This window comes from Myxocyprinus asiaticus, chromosome 44, assembly GCF_019703515.2.
Source record: "Myxocyprinus asiaticus isolate MX2 ecotype Aquarium Trade chromosome 44, UBuf_Myxa_2, whole genome shotgun sequence".
Lineage (NCBI taxonomy): Eukaryota > Metazoa > Chordata > Actinopteri > Cypriniformes > Catostomidae > Myxocyprinus > Myxocyprinus asiaticus.
The window spans coordinates 20,526,188-20,549,414 of NC_059387.1; the positions used below are offsets into that span (position 1 = coordinate 20,526,188).

The following is a 23,227-nucleotide window of genomic DNA, read 5'->3' on the forward strand; positions in this document are numbered from 1 at the left end:
AATGTGTGGGCAGAACTGAAAAAGCGCGTGTGAGCAAGGAGTCCTACAAACCTGACTCAGTTACACCAGTTCTGTCTGGAGGAATGGGCCATAATTCGAGCAACTTATTGTGAGAAGCTTGTGGAAGGCTACCCAAAACGTTTGACCCAAGTTAAACAATTTAGAGGCAATGCTGCCAAATACTAACAAATTGTATTTAAACTTCTGACCCACTGGGAATGTGATGAAAGAAATAATAGCTGAAATAAATCATTATCTCTACTATTATTCTGACATTTCACTTTCTTAAAATAAAATTGTGATCCTAACTGACCTAAGACAGGGAATGTTTTCTACGATTAAATGTTAGGAATTGTGAAAAACTGAGTTTGTATTTGGCTAAGGTGTATGTAAACTTCTGACTTCAACTGTACTTCAGGCTTTTGAGTCTTCAACCAGAGAGTGCAGTTGCTTACTGTTATGACAACTGTTATGACAATGTGTAGTTTGGAATTTTATTAAAAAAAAAATCACATCACAATTTATTTTATTTAATACATAGAAATACAAATGTTACAGAAAAGTCATGGAAATTCATGGGTCAAAAGGTGTGGGAATGCTGGAGGTCAAATATTTTTGTATATAATGACCGCTAAACTGTATATATTTTACCGTTTTCCCAGGCACCTGATTTCCAACATAGCTGTGCTCGTTTCTTGTCTCTTGTATGACTCCGTGGTCTCTCTCTTCTCATATAATAAAATAATTAAAACTCAAATCAATGTTTTATTTCCCTGAATTCATTTTTTTGGAAAGTAGCTGTGTAATAAGCGAGATAATGTGCAATCATTATGTACTGTATGGTTAATGTAAAATAATAAACCTAGACAGGGTGGTCAGATTGAAACCACACATGTCCTTCAAAGTACCTACATAGATATTTGTTCTAGGTATTCGTAAAATAGTGATGTCGAGTTAAAAACAAACAATCTGACTGGATTGAGCTGTCACCATAGCCATGTGTATGGGGACAGCTGTGTCAGGCCATTCTGATAGGGGCTCTCTGAGAGATATATAAGGTTAGAACTTGTAAGAAGACACTGCTGCATCAGCAAGTTTCCATGACAATGCTATTCCCCACGCCAATGTCATTCCCTATTTCATTGTATTTTAGCCCTGTCTCCTGGCAAGGTTATAGGGTCGAACAACCACAGAGATCCAATGCTGAACACTTACAGTGACATTTTAGATGGGAATTCTTCCCTGCCTTGACTACTGCATATAGAAAGTTTTAAGTATGGCTATTTTTCACACTGAATGCTTACATCACATCCCGCCTCAACAACAATAAGAGTTTCAGCTCAATGGCTTTCTCTGAATTCATCTTCTCTATTCAGGGACATTTTGCTCTTCTGTTTTATTTTTGGGCTTCAACTCTGACAGAAAGTTGCATGATGAATTGCAACATATTGTGCTGCTGTTGTGCTTCGGCACAATTCTCTTGGGTACAAGGCTCCATTTGAGCCCAATGAGAGTTTACAGAACTCATGCCGATATATATATATATATATATATACATAATGAGACAAAAAGGTCCTGCAATGAATCCCCCACAGGACACAGGCAGTGACATTGGGGAACATTAAATTGTTTTATTTTATCATATGCTTCATGCTCAGTTTGTTTTAAGACTGTTACGGGCCATTAATTATTTCTTGTGTTGTGGACTCTTCTGCAACAATGTATTGGTGCATACACTCTGATTTTCATTTTCCTCTGTGTAATGAAATCAATTTATTAATCTCCCCTAATTATTTTTGTCATTGGGGACTCATTTAGCATGAAAGTTGCTCGTGTCAGACTTCATTGTCTTCTCCAGAGATAACACACCCTCAAGGAGATGTTTAGGTTGAAAGCATTTCAGTCACCATTGTGAGCTCTGTGTGATGATGGGGGAGAAAAGTGGGTGACCCTGGGACAAAATCACAAACCTAGGCAGTTACATATGCCCTTTCACTAGAAACAAGCCATACTTACATCCCTCTCAGATGGGAAAGACAACACACACTCTTCCATGCACAACTCCAAAGGAATGTCCATGAGTGGCATTGAAGCGAGGTGCAGGATCCTGTATTTGCGGTATCTACTGATGCAGTGGAAATGTCCTCCTACATGTGTTCCAGCAGCTCATTGGAGGGTTTTTCAACTTTCTGTAGCCTGATTGGATCCTTTGAGATTTTTTTTTGGAAGGACCACATTGTCAACACTGCATTTGTGTCGAATGACTAATCCTGCACATCCTGTGACATGTCCGCTGAAAGGGTCTGTTATGTAAGTTGCAGTCCTGCTGTAAAGACCAGCTTTAAACAGCATAAATTTTCTATGCTGGTCTAGGCTGGTTTAGACTGATTTATACTGGTTAATGTTAGTTTGATTGTAGACCAGCAAGGTGTTTTTGATAAAGTTGGTTGACCAAGTCTTGCTGGTTTAAGGGACAGTTCACTTAAATATGAAAATTCTGTCAGTTTTTCACCCTCATGTTGTCTGATATGTCTTTGCGGAAACTATCCAACCTAGTCTCATAAAATCATGTTTCTATACTTAAATTTTTGCAAAATTGGCTTGTTTTATGTATTGCGGCAGTTTACTGGTAAAATAAACGCTAGAAGCACTACAACTACGTCTTTTATTAATGTTTACACAAATCACGAGTAAAAGGGCAGATTATCAGTTTATAAACACTTTCTTTTCACCCTGTTACTTACACAATGCTATCTTATGACATCAAAACACACTTACTATAGGGCATGACTTGTAAGGCAATACATATTAACGTTTGCGTGACATAATCAAATAAATTTACAAGCTTATTAAGGCACAATTAAGATTGACGGAAGCTCTGTTGAAAGAGTAATCAGGGTACCATGTCCAGAAGAGCATGCAAGTTGACACGTGAGCCAGCCCTCCACACAACCTCTCCCCAGATGCCACCAACCTGCCCATCTCCACGCACCACTGTTGAAACGAGGGCACTCCAGCTGACCCTCATCCCCCAAGAACAACCCGTCCGCCGACCACAACACCGGCCAGGACCCAATTCCCCACACACTCATCCCCCACATCAACAACCACCCCATTGCCCAAAACACAGAGTTTGGGACAAAATAAATCCTGAGTGCCCAACATGCCACACACAAAACTCCGAACCCCCAACCAAAACTCACAGATCCCAACACACCCCCAAAAAACACAGGTGCGTCCCCATCCACCGACCGGCACCACCAGCAGGTGGGTGCGCCCCCAAGACCAAGCCCACACAATCCAGAGGGGGCCCAACAGAATCAACGCAAAATCCCAAACTGCACAAGGTGCGCCCCTGCACCTCCAGATGTAGACCCGACGTCCCCCAGTATCCCAGCCCACACTCCCCCAGCACCAAACCCAAATCCCTCCCCCACAACCTCTTGAGAGAATCAAAAGCCCTGCCCCCCAGACTCCGAACCAGCAGGGAGCAACACACCGATGCCCCATGACCCTCTCCAAAAGCAGCAACCACCACTCCCAGACCCAGGGGGTGCATGCCACCCCAAAACAGCACAGAGCAGGTGGCACAGCCACAAACACCCAAAGAACTTGGGAATCCCAAAATGCTGAACCACACCTTCAAAGGATCCAAAACTCCACTCCCACACAGGCCACTTAGTGCATCAACCTCCCCCACAATCCACTCCATCCAGCAGAAAGGGGACCCACCAACACACAGCTCCGGGTTCAGCCATATGCTTGTGGCCACACTCAAACAAATGTCCGAACCAAACACTCTGGACACCTCTGTCCACACTGAGCACAAATACAAGACAACGGGGTGCAACCCAACCCCCCCAGATAGCCTGACAGAAAGGCCCCGCAATGGCGAAACAGAGGCAAGAACCCCCCACCCAACACAAAACCAGGGAGGGGCTTCCCCAGGCAGAAGCAACCAACGAGCCAAATGTCCGAGACAAAACGCATAACAACAAAACAAAATCCCGGGTAGGCCCAGCCCACCCCCGCCAATCGGCCCATGCAACCCACCGAAATGCAATCCGGGACATCCACTGCTCCAAATGAAGGACCCCGCCACACCACCAAACCGCCCAAAACAAGAGTGGGGGACATCCACAGGGAGAGACCACAGCAGGCAGCCGAATCCCGGAACACAACTCACCCCAACAACACCAACCCTCCAAGTCACAGACAAATGCTATGAAGCCCATCTACCCACACCGCCTGAAAACCTCCCCACTAAAGGGTCAAAATCAACCAATTCACACAAACCCACTGGGAACAAAACTTTCAAACACCCAATGCCCTGTCTGGGCCACCAAAAGGTGCCCTGCTGAAAAGCCACCACTGGGCAGCACGCCACCAGTGTCAAAGCTCCGGACCCAGACCAACCTACTCTGCACCCCGAGAACCCAGAAAAGGAACCAACAATTCCATGGAGGCAAGGCACAGAACCAGCAGGGTCGGAGACAAACAACAAAACATTGTCCGTGCAAAGCAAAAGCCCACACGCTCAACTTCCCGCCACCACCCTCGGAAAACCATCCCCCCATCCCACCGCGGCCGCCAATGGCCACAGGGCAAGACAGAACAACAATGGGGAAAGAGGGCAACCCCGCTGGGCGCCCCCATCCAGAGCAAAACAATCTGAAATCAATCCACTCATCTGAACCACCACCACCGTGTGTCCACAAAGCAACCCAATCCACGCAAAAAAGCATTTCCAAACCCGCACATCTCCAAAATCCCAAAATGACAATCCCACTCCACCACACCAAACGCACCCTCGGCTAGCCAAAAGCCCCGACAACACTCCAACGTCTAGCTGGACCTGGGAAACCAGACGGCAACTCCCAAACTTGCCCGGATCCCCCCCCAAGAACCAGATTCTATAAATTCTATAAAATATTTTTAAAAGATCTATATCATAAATATTTGCCAAAATAAGAATTTACCCCTTCAGCTAAAACATTAATGACCCTTCCTAATTTATCTTCAATTTGTTTGAGACATTTGAATTGCAGATGCCTACTCATCAGCGTAATGACTCCCCTGCTCTTACTAAAGCCAGCACCAAAGAAAACATGCCCACCACACATCCTCCCAAATTTTTCAGCCTCCTGCAGAGAAAGGTGCATTTCTTGAAGAAACACCACACCATATTCCCCACGCTTAAGAAGAGAAACAACCTTCCTTCTTTTTGTAGGGTGCCTGAACCCATTCACATTCCACGTGGAGAGAGACAATCCACTCTTATTAACATTTGACATTTTGACATAGAAGAAAAAATAGATAGTGTGTCAAAAACAAGATTATAAAGACCACATTCCAACATTAGTGCAACAATCAAACCCCAAACTTCCCACCGAACCAAACAAATAGAAAAAAAGAAAAATGTGCGCATTAACCCAGCGCACGACAGAACCAACCAGAACCAGGTGTCCATCCCTCTAAACTCAAACAGTTAATGTATGCCTACGAGAGCCCCCATGACAACTTTGCCATCGGATTGCTCAAGTCCGGTGTTTCTATAAAAATTTTGTGAGACATAATTACACAACAGAATATAATCTATAAAACAAACTCCAGCCAATAGGTGGAATAAACACAAAGAACATGTAGATTCATCCACATAACTGTCCCGAAGGTGTGTTCCTCCACAAAACAAACTAAAAAAAAGGCCGTTCATTTGACTGTCCGAGGCCGTTCTTCGGACAGTCAAATTCAGTTTCAGTGAGCCGGCCCATTTGACTGCTACATGAGTGCAACAAATGACCCAATCACTCCAATGTCCTGCAAGAAATACCCCACAAAACATATTCCAACCAGATTCATCCACAACACTGTCCCGAAGGAGTGCTACTACACAAAACAAACTCCAGCCGCAAGAAGGAACCAGCACAAAAAGAAACAAAAAAGGCGCTCAGCTTCCTCGGATGGTCAAGTGGATGTTCAGTGAGTCGGCCCACTTGGCTGCAACATGAGTACCACAAAATAACTTACTCAGTCCATTGACTTTATGAAGGACATCGCTTGCTGGGGACATGCAAATACTTACAGCCATCCTTAGCATCTATTCTCAATTTGGCCGGGAACATCAGTGCAAAAGCAACCTTCCGTTGATATAAGAGTTTCTTGCATTCTTTGAAACGATAACGTTTCTCTCTTGTCGAATCTCAAAGTCTGGGAACAAGAAAATGCTGTGGTTCTTCCAAGAAAGCCTTCCTTTACTCCTCGCCTCACGTAACACCAGATCTTTATCGGATGATCTCAGAAATTTGGCCAGAATTGATCAGGGCCCGTCTCCCTCCACGGATCGCTGAGCCAGAATCCTGTGAGCTCACTCAATTTCCAGCTTATGGCCTGTTATGTCGCACAGACTCGGAAAGAGCCTGTCCAGGAATTTCACCATATCCCGACCTTCTTCGTCCTCAGGAATTCCAACAATTCGGACGTTATTCTGCCGGTTACGATTCTCTAAGTCCTCCAATTTCTCCCAGACATGCTCCAAATCCACCTTGGTTGCTAGCGGATTAGCAGCTAATTCCCGCTTCGCTGACTCCAGATAATCGATCCGTTTCTCGACATCCCTGACTCTTGTAACCACCTCAGTGAATTTTGTCTCCATGGCAGTGATCGATCAACATATTACTGCAAGATCCTCCAAGTCAGCAACGACCTTCATAAGCATTGCTGACATGTTCAACAATTCTCGCCGAATTTCCTTCACTTCTCCAGGCAAATTGCATGTGGCCTCCGGGGGGGCGTCAGCTTGAGCACGTAAGTGTCATTTAATGTCTCCAGAGCCCGAGGATTTTGAATTCTTTGACATATTATCTTCCCAGAACAGTTAAGGATCAGGGTGTATCAAATCTCACTGGTTTATGACGTAAAAAGTATTAAAACTAGCAAAATGCGCAGAGCTCGCCGTTCACACATCCGATCCTCGCATGGCGTCACATGACTCCCAATAAAAAAAAACCTGATCTTGAAATGCTGGTCTTTTCAGCGGTGAATGTGAAGGTTAATTTGGAATTCTTAGAGCGTGCTGTTGTGACGTCAGTTGTTGATGTTGATTACTACAATACGGTCTTGCATAGCCAGCACATTTCTGTCTTCAGCAAGCACCTCCTCTGTCCTTCCCAGGAAAAATGACAAAGGCACGGTGGGCAGAGGTAGAATCTAGGCTGGATTTCTGCCAGTCAACAGGGAAACTTGAAGGCTTTCCACTTAAATTACCCTCTTTTACCCTCTATACGTGTATAAAACTATTAACATGATAAATAGAGCCAAACGGAGCTCTGTTACACAATTGAGGAAGATAAAATATGTGTGTGCTCATCTGTCTAACATTTGAGGTGAACTCTCAATGATATAGGAGCCGTTACAGAGGCTACTAATCATGGATATTATGTTGACTTCCGGACTGAACTGTTTCCATACTGATCATTTGTCGTTACACTTACGTTAATGATAACGTTAATGATTATGAATTTTCTTTGTGGGCTGTTTTTTTTTTTTGTGTGTGTGTGTGTGTGTGTGTAATTATGATTGTAGGTCAATGGGTGAAGAATAAATGGACAGCTTGTTCTTTTATTATTAAAGTGACTGTGATTTTGGCAAGTAGAATGTGTTCCTCTAACAACATCCTTGATGATCCTGGAGCAACATTCCTATCAACCAGTTCGATTTTAGGGATCGGGAAAAGGGTCTTTGCCTCAGATTTAAGGGGTGCTACAAACAGGTGCTAACTGTAGACTAAAACAGAAAAACAATTCTTAACCTCTTACCTGCCTATCGTTTGTCTAGGGATCCATACACCAATGCTAGTCCCATTCGTAACTAATTGTGTGGGTTTGAAATGATTGTCAGTATGTTCTTTTATTTCTTCTTCTTCTTTTATTTTATTTTATTTATTTATTTATTTATTTATTTTTGCTATTAGCATTTGTTATTGATTCTTATGTGAAATATTGAATAAACAAAACATATACACACAGAATCAACTTATATCCCATTATTTCCCCCTCCCCAACCCCACCCCGTCCCTCAACAAATATCCCTGTGGTCAAAGCCTAAAATACACCATGCACACATATAAGCATACAAACAAAAGAAAATATTTGAGAAAATAAAAAATATTAAAATCAACAAACAAAAAGAAAAGAAAGAATTCCACAAAGAATAGAATTTACTATTATCACCACAATTCTTTTTCTCTCCACATGGTCCTCACTGAGAGCCCTCCAGAAAGGCCAAATACCTGTCCCGTTACTTACCATATGTGTCTGTTTTGCCAAACTGTTTATATGACATCTTTTCAAATGCCGCCACCCTGCCCAAATCGGTGAACAATTCTTGAAATGAGGGCGCACTAAATGACTTACATCCTCTAAGAATGATCTGTCTGCCAATCATTATACTAGTTTAGACCCAGCTTTTTGTATGTTTATCACCTACTTTAATAACCGCCCCATCACCCAAAATACATAGTCTGGGGCAGAATGAAATTTGGGTATCTAAAACCTCACAAATAACCACTTCTGGACTCTTACCCAGAATTCTTGGATCTTAGCGCAGAACCTGATGATCAGACCCTGATCGCTGCCATCTCACTTGACGCCGAGAAGGCGTTAGATAGGGTGGAATTGGACTATCTTTTTAAGATTTTGGAAATGTATGGGTTTGGGAACACTTTTTTGTGTGGATTAAGTTACTTTATAAACAACCGATAGCAGCAGTGCAAACTAATGGATTAATTTCAGATTTTTTTTTTGTCTTGGTAGGGGAACCAGGCAAGGCTGTCCTTTCTCCCCTTTATTGTTCTGTCTTGCCCTGGAACCAGTAGCAGGAATAAACAAAACACATCCACCTATCCACATCACACTAAAACCTTTTCATCAATGGGTCAAAATTAATTCTAACTAAATTTCTCAATCCATACTCAATCAATTAGCCAGAATTTTAGACAATATTTTGACATCTAACTGGATCAGAGAAATTGGGTGATAACTTTTACATTAATTTGGGTCTTTATCTTTTTTAATTATGAGACTGATCAGGGCATGCGCCATAGTTGGTGGTAGTTCACCTTTCTTTTAATGACTCTTTGTAAACTTTTAACAAGTAGAGCCAGTTCTGTGGCAACAAGATCTAAAACATTCTGTGGCAAAACCATCTGGCCCTGGTGCCTTACCTGTTGGCAAGGCTTTAATTACCTCAACAAGCTCCTCCAAAGTAATATCTGAGTCAAGAATGTTCTAATGGCTCTACAAAGTTGCTAATTTCCTTATCGGTAGACGTGGACGTGGAACTATATAGATCAAAATAGAATTCTTTAAAGGCTTTATTAATATCTGTGGCATAAGTAAATATATTGCCTCTAGAAGACTTCACTGAAGGAATGGTGGAAAAATTTCCATGTATCTGGAAAGAAGTCTCCCTGCCTTGTTCCTTGACTCAAAATATGTCTGTTTTGCCCTAAATAGCCAAAACTCTACCTTCTGTGACAAAATAGTATTGTACCTATACTTTAACTAAGTCAACTCTCTAAGACCATTGGATGACATTTGGCGCTTCAGCCCTGTTTCAGCACTTTTAATAATCTTCTCCAATTCTATGAATTCCTGTGCTTTGATCTTTTTAATGAATAAGGCATATTGTATGATATGCCCCCTAAGAACTGCCTTAAGTGCCTCCCATGCCATGCCCACAGAGGACACTGAGGACCAGTTGGTTTCTACATAAGCATTAACTTCTATATTTAACATTTGTTGAAATGCTGGGTCCTGTAAAAGGGATGTATTAAAGCACCATCTAAATGATTTCACCAAAGCATGATCTGAAACTAAAATGTTCCCAATTGAGCAGTCAGTGGCAGATGGAATAAGTGACTTAGATATATAAAAAAAAATCCATTCTAGAGTAAATCTTATGAAATGATGAAAAAAGTGTAGTCCCTCCCAGATGGATTCAGAAGTCTCTAAATATCTGTAAGACCAAGATTTTTACACATCCTCTGTAGTGTCAACGTTGCTCTAAAGGGTCTACACACCTTTGCATCACTATGATCAAGGAGCGTATCCTTTAAAATATTGAAGTCTCCACCCAAAATCATATCATGAAGGATCCCAGCTGCTTGTAGCTTTCCTTCAAGATCTATAAAAAAGTTCTGATCATCAGCGTTGAGTGCATACACTGGTGGCCAAAAGTTTAGAATAATGTACAGATTTTGCTGTTTCGGAAGGAAATTGGTACTTTAATTCATCAAAGTGGTATTCAGCTGATCACAAAGTATAGTCAGGACATTACTGATGTAAAAAACAGCACCGTCACTATTTGAAAAAAGTAATTTTTGATCAAATCTAGATAGGTCCCATTTCCAGCAGCCATCACTCCAACACCTTATCCTTGAGTAATCATGCGAAATTGCTAATTTGGTACTAGAAAATCACTTGCCATTATATCAAACACAGTTGAAAGCTATTTGGTTCATTAAATGAAGCTTAACATTGTCTTTGTGTTTGTTTTTGAGTTGCCACTGTAGGGCTTTACTGGTTGTTTAGATCAGTGTTACTATCAGAAATAATTAATAATTATTTCTTTAGTTATTAATTAATATTAAATTAATTAATTGAATCTAACTCATTAAAACCTCATATGGGGCTCCAGTAAATGTAGTGTGCTACGTTTAGGAGCGGGTTTGGTTATTAGCAATTATCAAAGATAATTATTAATTATTAAAATCAATAGAAAATTGATGAGAATCAATGTTAGCTTTTTTTTAATCCTTTAAATCAACAATTGTCAAAGATAATCATTAATTGTTAACATCGATGAAACATTAATAAAATTAACACTAGCTTATTGATCATTCAAATTCAACAAACATCAAAGATAATTATCAATTATCAAAAATAAATAGAATATTAATAAGGATTAACATTGACGGGGCACCACCCTGGGATCAGGGACTAATAACCAGATAGTAAAACAGTCTCAATATTAGATTGTTTTCGTAGGAAAATCGACATCCGAAGAATATTGATTTTCGGGAAAAAAGAAACAATGAATGAAGGCTTGAATCAGGCGTATGCAAAACAAACCAAAACACTTCTCTTTGTAATATAAACAAAGTTTATTTATGCAGTAATATCAATTAATAATTAATACAGTGCAGTCAATAAACTTCCGACTTACAACTACAAACTAAACAGTGATATGATTAGATATGGAAATAAAAATAATTCTATAACACATGAGGGTGTGTGTGTGTGTGTGTGAGAGAGCGAGTGTGTGTGTGTGTGTGGTTAGTACGAGAGAGAGAGAATAAAGTGACGGCCCTAAAGCCGATTTCGCGATCGTGGGAGAGAAAGCAGCTGTTAGTTTATCGCTCAAAGACGCAGTGGATGGCTCGTAAAAGTCCCGCATTCTTTGACTCTTTAATGGATAACTCAGTTTGCCGGTTTCACCCGCAATGGCGAAAATGCACAACAGTCCAATTTGGTTGGACCACAATACAGCAAAACAAATTCGTGATAATTAATACCCTGAGTATTAATAATGAGCAGACATGGTGGTCCGTAAACTGTACAAGCAAAAACCTTGAGACACAAGAATAACACACTATAATATTCTATCTCTGCCCAGACGTAAACCTCTTACTTGAATCGCATGAGGACACAGGTAGAATGTGTAACCATTTTCTTTTAACTCCGACCCGATTCCTTGAGGCTCGTGTGATAACGGGAGGCCGTTTCCTCGCTCTGTTGGCGGGCACGGCTGTTGATTCTCGGCGGGCTGGCGGAGAACTCAGAAGTGTCGACTTGATTGAAGATGGAAGAGAAATCTTTAATCTCTTCACTTCTGCAGGCAAATGGATGAAGATGCGGATTGCTCAGCGGTCTCCTTCGGATCCGTTAGAGTGTTCGGTGGAACACAGAGTAATCTCAACTCGTCCAGCGAGATGGAGATTGTATGGCCACAGTTTCAAGTCGGACGTTACTTCCTTGTGCCACGAGGTTGCACCTGAGAACAGCGATGAGCTATGTCTGTACTCGGTGAACAAAGTTGCTGGAAGCAAATCCTGGAAGCATTTCAGAGGTATTTCTACTCCTGATGATGTCATGGTTTGAGGGACGTCTGTTGTGTGCCTCATCCAATAGGAGTTGAGAGTTCGATCCTTTAGTGAGCAAGGCTTCATGGGATTTGTAGTCTGTTTTGGACTCCCTTTGTTTGATTTTGGTGCGATTTTTATCTGTATAATTTATGACCTGGTATGTGGGGGCCTGAGTTAGGTTTTTACGACTGTGTTAGGCCTGCCTTTGTCTTCTATCTGAATACATGAGGCCCAACACCACAGTATGCAATAGACTGGCATGTCTTAAGGTCAATATTAGGTCAAAAATGGCAAAAAAGAAACAGCTTTCGCTAGAAACTCGTCAGTCAATTATTGTTTTGAGGAGTGATGGCTATACAATGAAAAAACTGAAGATTTCATACAAAAGTGTACACTACAGTCAAATGGCTCTAACAAGGACAGAAAGAGATGTGGAAGGCCAGATGTACAACTAAACAAGAGGATAAGTACATCAGAGTCTCTAATTTGAGAAATGGATGCCTCACATGTCCTCAGCTGACAGCTTCATTGAATTCTACCCACTTAACACCAGTTTCATGTACAACAGTAAAGAGAAGACTCAGGGGTGCAGGCTTTATGGGAAGAATTGCAAAGAAAAAGCCACTTTTGAAACAGAAAAAAAAAAAAACTTTTTTTTTTTAAAAAGAAATTTTTCATGTTTTTAATGTCCTGACTATACATTGTGATCAGCTGAATGCCACTTTGGTGAATAAAAGTACCAATTTCTTTCCATAAGAGCAAAATCTGTACATTATTCCAAACTTTTGGCCGCCAGTGTAAATATTAGCCAAAATCAGATTTTGCCCCTGTATTTCAGCCCAAAACAATAATGATTCTTCCTAAATTATCTTTAATCTGTTTGAGACATTTAAATTGTAAATGCTTACTTGTCAATGTGATGACTACCCTGCTCTTACTCGAACCAGCGCTATATAACACATGTCCATCCCATGCCGTGCCAAGTTTTTCAGCTTCCTGTGAAGAAAGGTGCATTTCTTGAAGGAACACTATGTAAATCTTTTTAAGATTAAGAAAAGATGCAACCTTCCTTCTTTTTATAAGGTGCCCCAACCCATTAACATTCCATGTGGAGAGAAACATTTTACCTATAATAAAGTGTGAAATGCAAAGACAAATTGTGTACCCAAGGCTAAATTATATAGACCACTATCCAACATTGATGTAACCATAACATCCTTAATAACCCACGGAACAGAAAAAAAAGCACTTCAGCTTCACACATGACAGTCCCAACTGGTGTCCATCACTCGGAAAACCGACAGTCCATGCATGCTCTTGAGACTTTCCGTGACACTATTGCTACCAGATTGCTCAAGTCCGGTGATTTTTACATACAGTGTGTATATATATATAGTTTTGTTTTTGTTTTTTTCTTAACATAAAACATGCCATTATATTGTACATAAATATGTTTAATAAAATGAAAAATAAAATAGGTCCCAGTAAACAATAACATCGAACCCACAACATGAGCAAATGAGCTCAACAGCAAGTTAACAAAGGGAGAAAAAAAAGAAAGGGAAAAAAAGAGAGTCAGGCAGGAGCCAGTGGGCAGACAACAGAACAACCCTCTCAGGCCACATCAGCAAACTACACGATGTGTGGTCTGTATTGTTGATCGAGTGCAGGCAAAGTTACCCACTTTTTGTTACGCCTTTATTCCTTGCAGCTCGTAGAACAAAGTCTCTGTCAGCCAACCCCAAGAATCTTGCCAGGATAGATCGGGAAGCTGACTAAAACTCTGTGGGTGCGCTCAATTCTGAGCTGGTGGTCCACTGTGTCGATCAAACTCGGAATGAGCCTATCCAAAAACCTTACCACATCTTGACCTTCTTTTCCCTCTGGGATTCCAACGAAATGAACATTATTACATCTGCTCTGATTTTCCATATCCTCTAGTTTTTCCCACACCCGTTCCACATCAGCTTTGGTGGCCGGCGGGTTAGCCTGCAGATCTCTTTCGGCCGACTCCAGAGACTCATCTCACTCCTCAACATCGTCCATTCTTGTGATCAGGGTGGAAAGTTTCACCTCCATAGACATGATTGCTCAACGTATTTCAAGGAGGCCCTCCATGTCAGTCGAAATTTTTTATAGTGCCGCATAAACAGGTTTGGGGAGTAACGGAATACATGTAACGTGATTACGTATTTAAAATACAAAATATAAATAACTGTATTCCACTACAGTTACAATTTAAATAATTGGTAATTAGAATACAGTTACATTCAAAATGTATTTTGATTACTGAAGAGATTACTTTGCATTTTATTGTCATTTGTCAATTTAATATTTAGTCCTTTCAGATGGAAAACATTTATACATATAAATGATGTGATCCAAAGTACATTTGAACAGTGGTGAAACACTTTCTTAAAGATAACTGAAGATAATTTCAAAAAGATAATTGTAGCAAAGTTTAAGCGGAGCTTGCCTACAAGCGAAAATAAACCCTCGCAGAGCATCACTTGACACCAGTATGTTCTTCTTTGTGTGTGACACGACAGTGATCTTACCTCGCTCCGGAACACCTGACCAGCTCATTTGTGTGGCTGTTGAGGCGAGTTTTCCTCGAGGCATGGGGCCAGCTCAATCTTTGGTGGTGATTGTTCAGAAAGGGGATTTGGAAAAAGTACACACTGTCCGAAACGAAAACATAATCCTGATGCACGTTTAGTACCCCAATGCTGCGTGTTCCACCACAAAACATGTCCGTATTTTGACCCATCTCTTTCCAAGGCTGGCTTCCTTCTGCATTGGCACGCTCACTCCATGTGCACACTCTCTTTGTTGGGCATTTATTAATGGGGAGAGAGAGCAGTCGCTGGGGCAAGAGCGTCAATCAATGGGCAGAAGCATCAATCAATGGGCAGAGAGCGTCGATCGAATGGGGAGAGACCAGTGCCTCTGACACCATCCCTTTTACCTGTATCCGGACAGGTAAGCTCCACCCTGCCCCCCCACCCCCAGTGTATGGGATGTGTAACATGGAAGTGTAGTGTCTAAACTAAAGTGTACCCTTTCGTAACAGGGGTATTTTTTTTTTCCTTTGCTACATCCTAAGCTCTGTTTTTAATAAACTTATTTTTGGCAATCATGGAGACAGTATATGAAGTGAACCAAACAACTTCATCTGCAGTTTAAGAACTATAGCATGGAAGACATTTATAGGTTTCATGACTGTTTGCAGAAATAAAAAATAGGATCCATCTATCATCGGAATTCTTATGCAGTTTAACTTGTTCTTTCTACTTTAACTCTGTTTAGCCTGACAAATGTACAAATATGTCTACTTTACCTGTAATTAAGCCCATTACAATTTCATCAAGTGTAACCAGCCTACAATATCTACTGTATTATGATGTTTTCCATGCCAAAGAATTACAGATTTGTTCACCTCAAACTTACCTCACACTTACTGATAAACTGCTATAGTATGCTGTGCATTTTACACAATAAAAGTTCACCAGATATTTCCATCCTTCTATCAAGGCCATATCTAGCATTTCAAAAGCACATTTTAGATTAAACAAAAATATTGGGAATATTGGAATGGTTTACTGTGCTCTTCATGTACTGAGTTTAACCCAGAGGAGGTTCATGCAGGGACGTCAGTTCTGTTTCCTGTCTCTGGAGCTCTGTTCTGCTTCCAAAATATTCCAAGGAAAGAAAATTATGCATGATTGCTTGTTTCTAAATTACCCGACATTGAAATCATTATATATTTAGATTAACTGATAAACACTTTAGATGACTCCTGCTGGTCTTTAGCAATGCTTATTATCTACTCAGTGTGAGCTCTTGTTATTGCAATGGATTAACATTGAAGTATTAATGTAATGACCTACCACTCTGATTTGAGATGCTGTACAAGACACGTACGCAGTCTTTACATGTCACTTTGTCATTTGAGTGAATTTCCATCTGGTTTGAGTAAATTAACTGCTCTTGCACATGTAGCAAAGTCCAAACTCTAGGCCTGGTACCACATACAGACTCATGAATATAGTTTAAATAGTTAATTAATTTGTTTGATGACTTTAATGCTTTGGGCAGACAGCTTCTCAGAATGTTCTCGGGGGGCATTTTATTCTTTGCTGATTTAAAAAAGACTGTCTGTTAAAGGCTGTGCTCATTCTGCTTTCTGTTTGTGTGATGTGGGCATGTTGTTTGGGCCTGGGTGATGGGCGTTTCTGCTTTGGGCTGATAAGAAGATTTACCAGCAGCTTTTGTGTTTTTAGCAATATTATTTCTCTCCACTCCCAGGGTTATTTAAGCAGAACCTGATTTTTAGTTAGGGTGTAAATAAGGCTGATTGAATGTTTGAGGTGTTGCAGCTAGATGAGACCCAAGTGTACCACAGTTTGCAAAGAAAGCCACCCATGTGAATAACACTTTGAAGGGCTGTGCACTGGAAAATTATGTGAGAATTCTAAGACATGTTTCAACATCTGTGCAATGTTATCACTTCAAAAGATATGGGAGATTAAGTGATTTTCATAGGAAAGCTGATGGGAGTGGGCTACTGACTGTGGGCCACTGTATAAGTGACTTCACACTGTAAGTGTGTGCACAACTACAAAAGTCTACTTATGCCCAATGTACACTACAGTACTTATGCTTGTCTCCTTTGATGTTTTGAGTCTGTGACAGGTCGGCAACTGAAAAGTCTCAGATCTCAGGACGAATGATCTTATTGTGTGTGCACTGCTGCGACACGCCCTGACTCGTCCCAGACGCCAAGACGGATTTTAAAACTCCTTGAAATTACGTCTTGTCGTCATGCGTGAGCACTGTCCTGACGAGCGAGAGACCGATAGTGAACAACAGCCAATGAAATTGCTGGAGGAGGGGGAGGTTGGGGGAAGCAGGAGCTCAAAACTACTCGCTAAAGAAACTGCTGTAAATAAAATTTGTGACCCTAGAAATGCAAGCAGTCATCAGCACCCTAACAAATAACTAAACTGCCACAGACTTGCAGCAAATTTGCCACAAGTTTGGCGTTCGTTATTTTCACATGCAAATGAGCTTGTGATTCGCCGGCAAACTTTTGGTAACAATGCACAATTTGCCACAAGTTACCGCAAAGCTCAAGTGTCATAAAATTAATCCGTGCAACTTGTGCTTACCATAACCAATGAGTTTTGATGTTATCGACTTATCGCCATATTTGATTTTCAATAAAATATTTCAGTGATCAATGATTTTTAATTGATCTGAGAGTGAATAAGGACTTAAATTTCAGTCTGTTCATCATACAAAATGATTGTATGCCTTCAGAAGACTTGGAATATAACACACAAGTCACACGGATGACTCTTATGACCTTGTTGGGTGCTTTTTTAAGCTTCAAAGTGAATCACTATTAACTGCTATTGCATGGAATCAGTGATTGCGACATTCTTTAAAATATCTCCTTTTTTTGTTCTGCAAATAAAAGAAAGTCCTATGGGTTTGAAGCAACATAAAGGTGAGTAAATGATAACAAAATTTTCATTTTTGAGTAAACTGCCTTTTAAGTTCACTTGAGTTAAAGGCTTGTCAATTAAAGAATCATAGCAGAAGCAAATGGGTGTTGGTTATGAGTTTTAATTGTAAATATTTACGGTACATGTTTGCTTGTGTGCATTTTGTGGACTGTTATTGAAGAGTATTGAAAAAGCATGCTACAATATAATACTCATTTAGCATGTTTATAAAGTGATAGGCATGCATGACAACACATAATTTCTTGTCATTCTCTGTGGCAGCATAGGAATGATAAAATACATAGATAAAGCATCAATTACCCAATAATGTTGTGTATAACAGTATGTATTTACTCTTCATTATGTTGCACTAGCACTAAAAAACATCCTGTCTTTGTTGGGAAATGAAAAAGAGAGAAATAAATATGGAATTACCCATCGCATCCATTTTATTCCAAACTAAAATCACTTGAACGCATCACATCTTAATTGCAATTTCTGAGCTTGTAAGAAGGAACTTCCCAGGAGGCAGCATAATTTCTCAGTGTGATCATTGCGGTTACTAAATTTGATTCAGAGTGTGAAATGTCTATGCCCAAATGTCACGCAGAACTTGTTCTCTAACAGTGTGTGTTACATTTAACTAAGTCTCTCAGTTCTGGCTTTAGAAGTCTCATGTAAGGACAGGAGTCAAAGCCAATGTAGTCCTGTTTACATCAAATAAAAAGTGACTGATCTGCTGTGTTTGTGCTTTTGTTATATAACCGGGCAGGCCATCGGCCAAACCTTCTCCCGTACTGAGGCAGATAAGAGATTAGGCCCAGTCATGTTGCACCTGTCTGAAATCTGTGTGAGCTTCTGGCTGGATCAGAACCAGTTTGGCTTGGCTCAATGTGTAGCCACATGGGCCATGTGGAAGAGGAAAGAGTCCACTGCTGCTTTCTGTGAACTGGCTTAAACAGATGAATGTTGGGAAAACACTCTGTGTGTGTCTCTTCCAACAGTACACACAATCTGGGGTCCATATCAGGATTAGCAAATACCATCAAAGTGCTTTTTAAAGTGAGTCAGTCCACTCTTTGGCAATCTTTGTATCGCCCCATGGCAGCTATTTTTTTGTCATGCAAGCACACCTCCTATTTACTTGAATGGGGTAAGACTGATATTATCGAATTTAATGTCCTCTGTATTCATCTCTGATATTTTCTCCATCCTGTCTTATGGTTTAAACAAAACTTTATGACAGTTAGAACACTGTTATCAATAAAAGTTGTTTCTAACAAAGTGAAACAATGGCACACTATTATATTTAGCCCATCATCCTCTTCAGTAGCCCAGCATAGATGACTCAGTCATCCAATGAGTCAAGAGCTCACTGAGCAGCAAAAGTGGAAAAAACATTAACTGCTTTAATCAGACTCGCTATGATGTGGTGTTATGTGGGTGTAGCGGAGCATGTTTTGTAATGTGAGGTTGTTGTTTTTTTTTTACAGCCATTATGTATGTGATGGGGGCTCTGGGGCCAGCTGCAGGGTACCTGCTGGGAGGAGTTCTGATTGGCTTCTATGTGGATCCCAAAACCATCATCAGCATTGACCAGAGTGATCCACGCTTTGTTGGCAACTGGTAAGATCTGTTTTGAATGTGAGTAGAGATAGAACAATAATCATTTTGTTACTTAATTGGTTATTTAACATCGGTTAAATGCCGCTGTTTGGTGGGTTTCTAAAGAGTAACGCTCAACAACACCATCACATCACTGTGCTCTGAACAGGAAACAACAGTGTTCACAGGAGAGATAGACAGATAATTGGTTTGGCCGATTTATTTTTATTTATCGGTAATCAGTTTTTCAATGTTGGTTAAATAGCATTGTTTAGTGGGTGTCTAAAAAATAGCACCAAAAACGCCATTACATCACTTTGCTTTATTTACAGGAAACACCAATGTTCACAGGTAAATTAACTTGTGTATTGTTTGCATAAATTATTCTTTTTTATTATTATTATTTATTTAACAGCCATTTAAGTGAAAAACTTTTAAGTTTAATAGTTTTTTTATATAAATATTATGGCATTAATTATAATCTTTATTCTTATTGTTACAGTAAAATATTCATATTGAATATTGTTATTTTATTGTTGTAGTCAAATGATCATTTAGTTTTTATTGTGTCAAAAGTGGAAATGAAACACTAATTAAAAATGGTTCTGCATATTGGTTATCATACACACTTTAAAATAATTTGTATCAATATCAGCTGTAAAAAAAAACAATATTGGTAAATCTCTACATCAGAATGTGTGTTTGCTTGTGTATCAGTTATCATTTATCCATATGGTTATGTTCTCAGGTGGAGTGGTTTCCTGCTTTGTGGTTTTGCCATGCTTTTGGTTATCTTCCCCATGTTCACCTTCCCCAAGAAACTGCCCCCTCGTCACAAGAGGAAGAAAAGGCATGGGGCGGACAACACCTCCAATGACGACGACATCCTGAAAGAGAAATCCAACAGCAAAGGCCAGACTGTCGCGTCCTCTATGGGCTTTGGCAAAGACATCAAAGGTATGTGTCTGATGAAAAATGGATACCGTAAATGTCATGTGGTGATTCACACTAGAGGATGCGTGTGTGTAAATACTGGAACGTTACCTTGAAAATCTTGCATATTTTTGTGTAATCAGTGTGCCACAGATTTGCAGGGATTAGCCCTGTTTCGGTCAACATACTGTATAGAGAAGCCTACAGCCAATGTACAGTAAAACTGCTTCACTGCAAATCTGTGCTTTCATTTAGGGGATATCCCTGTTGAGAAGACCAGCACAGCTGTTCACCAGCATATATTGTGTTTTGAATGCTGGTTTCCAGAATGGGATGCCAGTGTTCTGGTGTCCCTACCAGCCCTCTTGTCTAGCTTTACTAGCAAGACATCCTTGGTCAACCAGCTTAACCTGTTAGACCATGCTAGTTGACCAGCAATTTTACTTTTGTACACCATGGCTATGCTTATCCACAGGCTAGACCAGCGTCAAACTAGCATGAACCAGCCTGAACCAGAATGGACAACCACACTGGTGTAAGCTGTCCTTTTCAGCAGGGATTGCTTGAAATGCAGTGTTGGGGGTAATGCAATAAAAGTAACATGTGTTAAGTAATCAGATTACTTTTTCGAGTAACGAGTAAAGTAATGCAATATTTTTTTATTTTAGACCATAATATTTGAGCTATTTTTTAAAATAAGTATCGCGTTGCTTTTGTACACCTCTCCTTTCCCCGTATTGTGATAAATCAGGAGTAAAAGTGTGCAAACTTTGAGGAGGGTCATGATGGGCATTGTAGTTCTAGAGAGTGGGAGGCTTACTAGAGATGTTCAATGAAGTTGTAGTATATGTGTGCATGATGGGCATTGTAGTGTGCACATGATGGGTATTGTAGTTCTAGAGAGTATGAGCCATGCTTATCAACGATGGGCAGAGCACAACAAGTCTTCTTTTAATCCACCCTGAGATTTATGTTTTAAAAATGGCAAAATATTGCTGGTAAAGGAATGTAAATCTGAACCCATCTGTGGAATCCAGTTGTACTCATCATTTGCAGCGGTGGATTTTTTTTTTTTTTGTGCACTGGAGCTTAAATGAGCAGTTGTCATAAACTTTTCCATTGTCATGACAATGACAGCCAGAGTTAAGAAATGTGTTCTCATAAGGCAACTTTTTGTCAAAAATTTAACATTCGGATAAGTGATACTTTGATTCTTGTGACTGATTCATGTAGGCTGCATTTAAAAGTGTGTAAACATAGCACAGGTATAAGCCGGAGAAGTCTTCCTGTGGCCACAGCATGATTATACAGATACATACAACATGGAATGAGTCTTGAAAAACTGTTTGTACATCCGAATTGCTTTGTTTTAAAGCTGCCCGTAACTACTTCTCTAAGATCAGTTTGCATCCGAACTGCTCTGTGTTAAAGCATTTAACATTAAAAATTTGGTTGAGTGAAACACGATTGATTCATGTGTAAATACACACTGCATTAAAAAAAAATCTGTAAATGCATTTAGGCAGAGGGATTATAAGACTAGTCTTCCACTGGCCACTGCATGATATACAGGGTGAAATACGCGCTCAATTCACTGACTTATGCAGCCGAACTGCTCCGTGTTATAGCTCCCTTAACTGGGAGAATGGGATGAATAATGCTTACTCTGCATCAGCAGCTGCGAGCAACGTACTACATGGTTTGTGTACGCAGACAAAATGTCTTAATTTCTTAAAATATTCAACATCTTTGTTCTATAATAAACAAGTAATTTGACTGGTAAAACATAAAGCTTTGAAGCCATTTTGGTAGCATTAAAAACGATTCCATTCAAGTTGTATCAACATGCGCATTTGCAGTTGTATGCGATCAACCAGTGGCGTCTGTTCGCACCGTGGATCAGCTCAAAACAAGCGTGCACTGAGATGATTTAAGTGAAAAATATTCATTTATTCATCAGACTTATTCCTTGAACATGTTAGGTTAGCATTCCCCACTGAATTTTATCCTGACTTCTGAAAAACTAAAAGTTGCCTCTGGCATTGTCGATGGGCACAGCACATGATGACATACGTATATGATGCAGGTTCAAGTGTTGCACTTTGCTGCTTTAGGTAAGACAGTGGTTATTCTTCATTATTCATGTTGGCTGCCATGTCGATGGAAAAACAAATTATGCATATTCCAGTTATTGAGTCTTTATTATAAATATGACGTGAAGACCTACTGATTGTAGACTTTCTAAATATCTGTTTGTTTAGTATATTGTTTTGACATGAGTATTGTACAATAGCTAGCATGCCCTGTAATGCGTCTACATATCTCTTGTATTTGCATTGAATGCACAGCAGGAGAGAGAGTGGCGGTGAGAAAAAAGTAACGCAAAAGTAACGTAATGCTTTACTTTCAATAAAAAGTAACTTTTTAATTAATTTTGTTACTTTTTTAAGGAGTAACGCAATATTCTAATGGGTTACTTCTAAAAGTAACATTACCCAACACTGTTGATATATAACAGCAATATCATCAGTTGATGGAACAGACAGCATAATTTACCTCTAAAAGTGCTCTCATGACACTACCTTGAAAGATCTCCATGTAATTTGTAACTTACAGTACAGTTATTAGAGGGTCAATCTGCTGGTGTAACCTGGGGTTAAGTGTCTTGCTCAAGGGTACATTGGAAGTAGTTCATGTACTACCTGCGATATTTCAGTTCCCGGCCCAGATCTTTAACCTATAGGCTTCATCATCCCTTTATTTAATTACACAGTGCTGCTGACCACCAGTGTTAGGAGATTTTCAAATGGCACTGCTGCTATGAAATCACAAATTGATGATTAAGCTTGAAAAGTTATAACTAAAGATTGCAGAAGTTGCTTTTTCAGTATTCACCTGGGAAGAGCATTAATGACAATTCTGCCACTTTCATCACTAATTTTGTCCCTTTCATTACTGACTCTGACACTGCTGCTGGCAATTAAGAACTTATTGCTGAACATTTAGCCCTTTCTAAGAGAATAAAATGTGTATACTA

The 23,227-nt window shown here is 40.0% G+C and overlaps 1 protein-coding gene across 1 annotated transcript in view; it reads left to right on the forward strand.

Annotated features, from left to right (window-relative positions):
* Positions 1-23,227, forward strand: part of LOC127434634 (solute carrier organic anion transporter family member 5A1) — a 73,623-nt gene that overhangs the window by 32,014 nt on the left and 18,382 nt on the right. The window contains exons 3-4 of the mRNA XM_051687509.1: positions 19,146-19,278; positions 20,006-20,214. Of these exons, the coding sequence (XP_051543469.1) occupies positions 19,146-19,278; positions 20,006-20,214 (342 nt within the window). The remainder of the gene's footprint in view (positions 1-19,145; positions 19,279-20,005; positions 20,215-23,227) is intronic.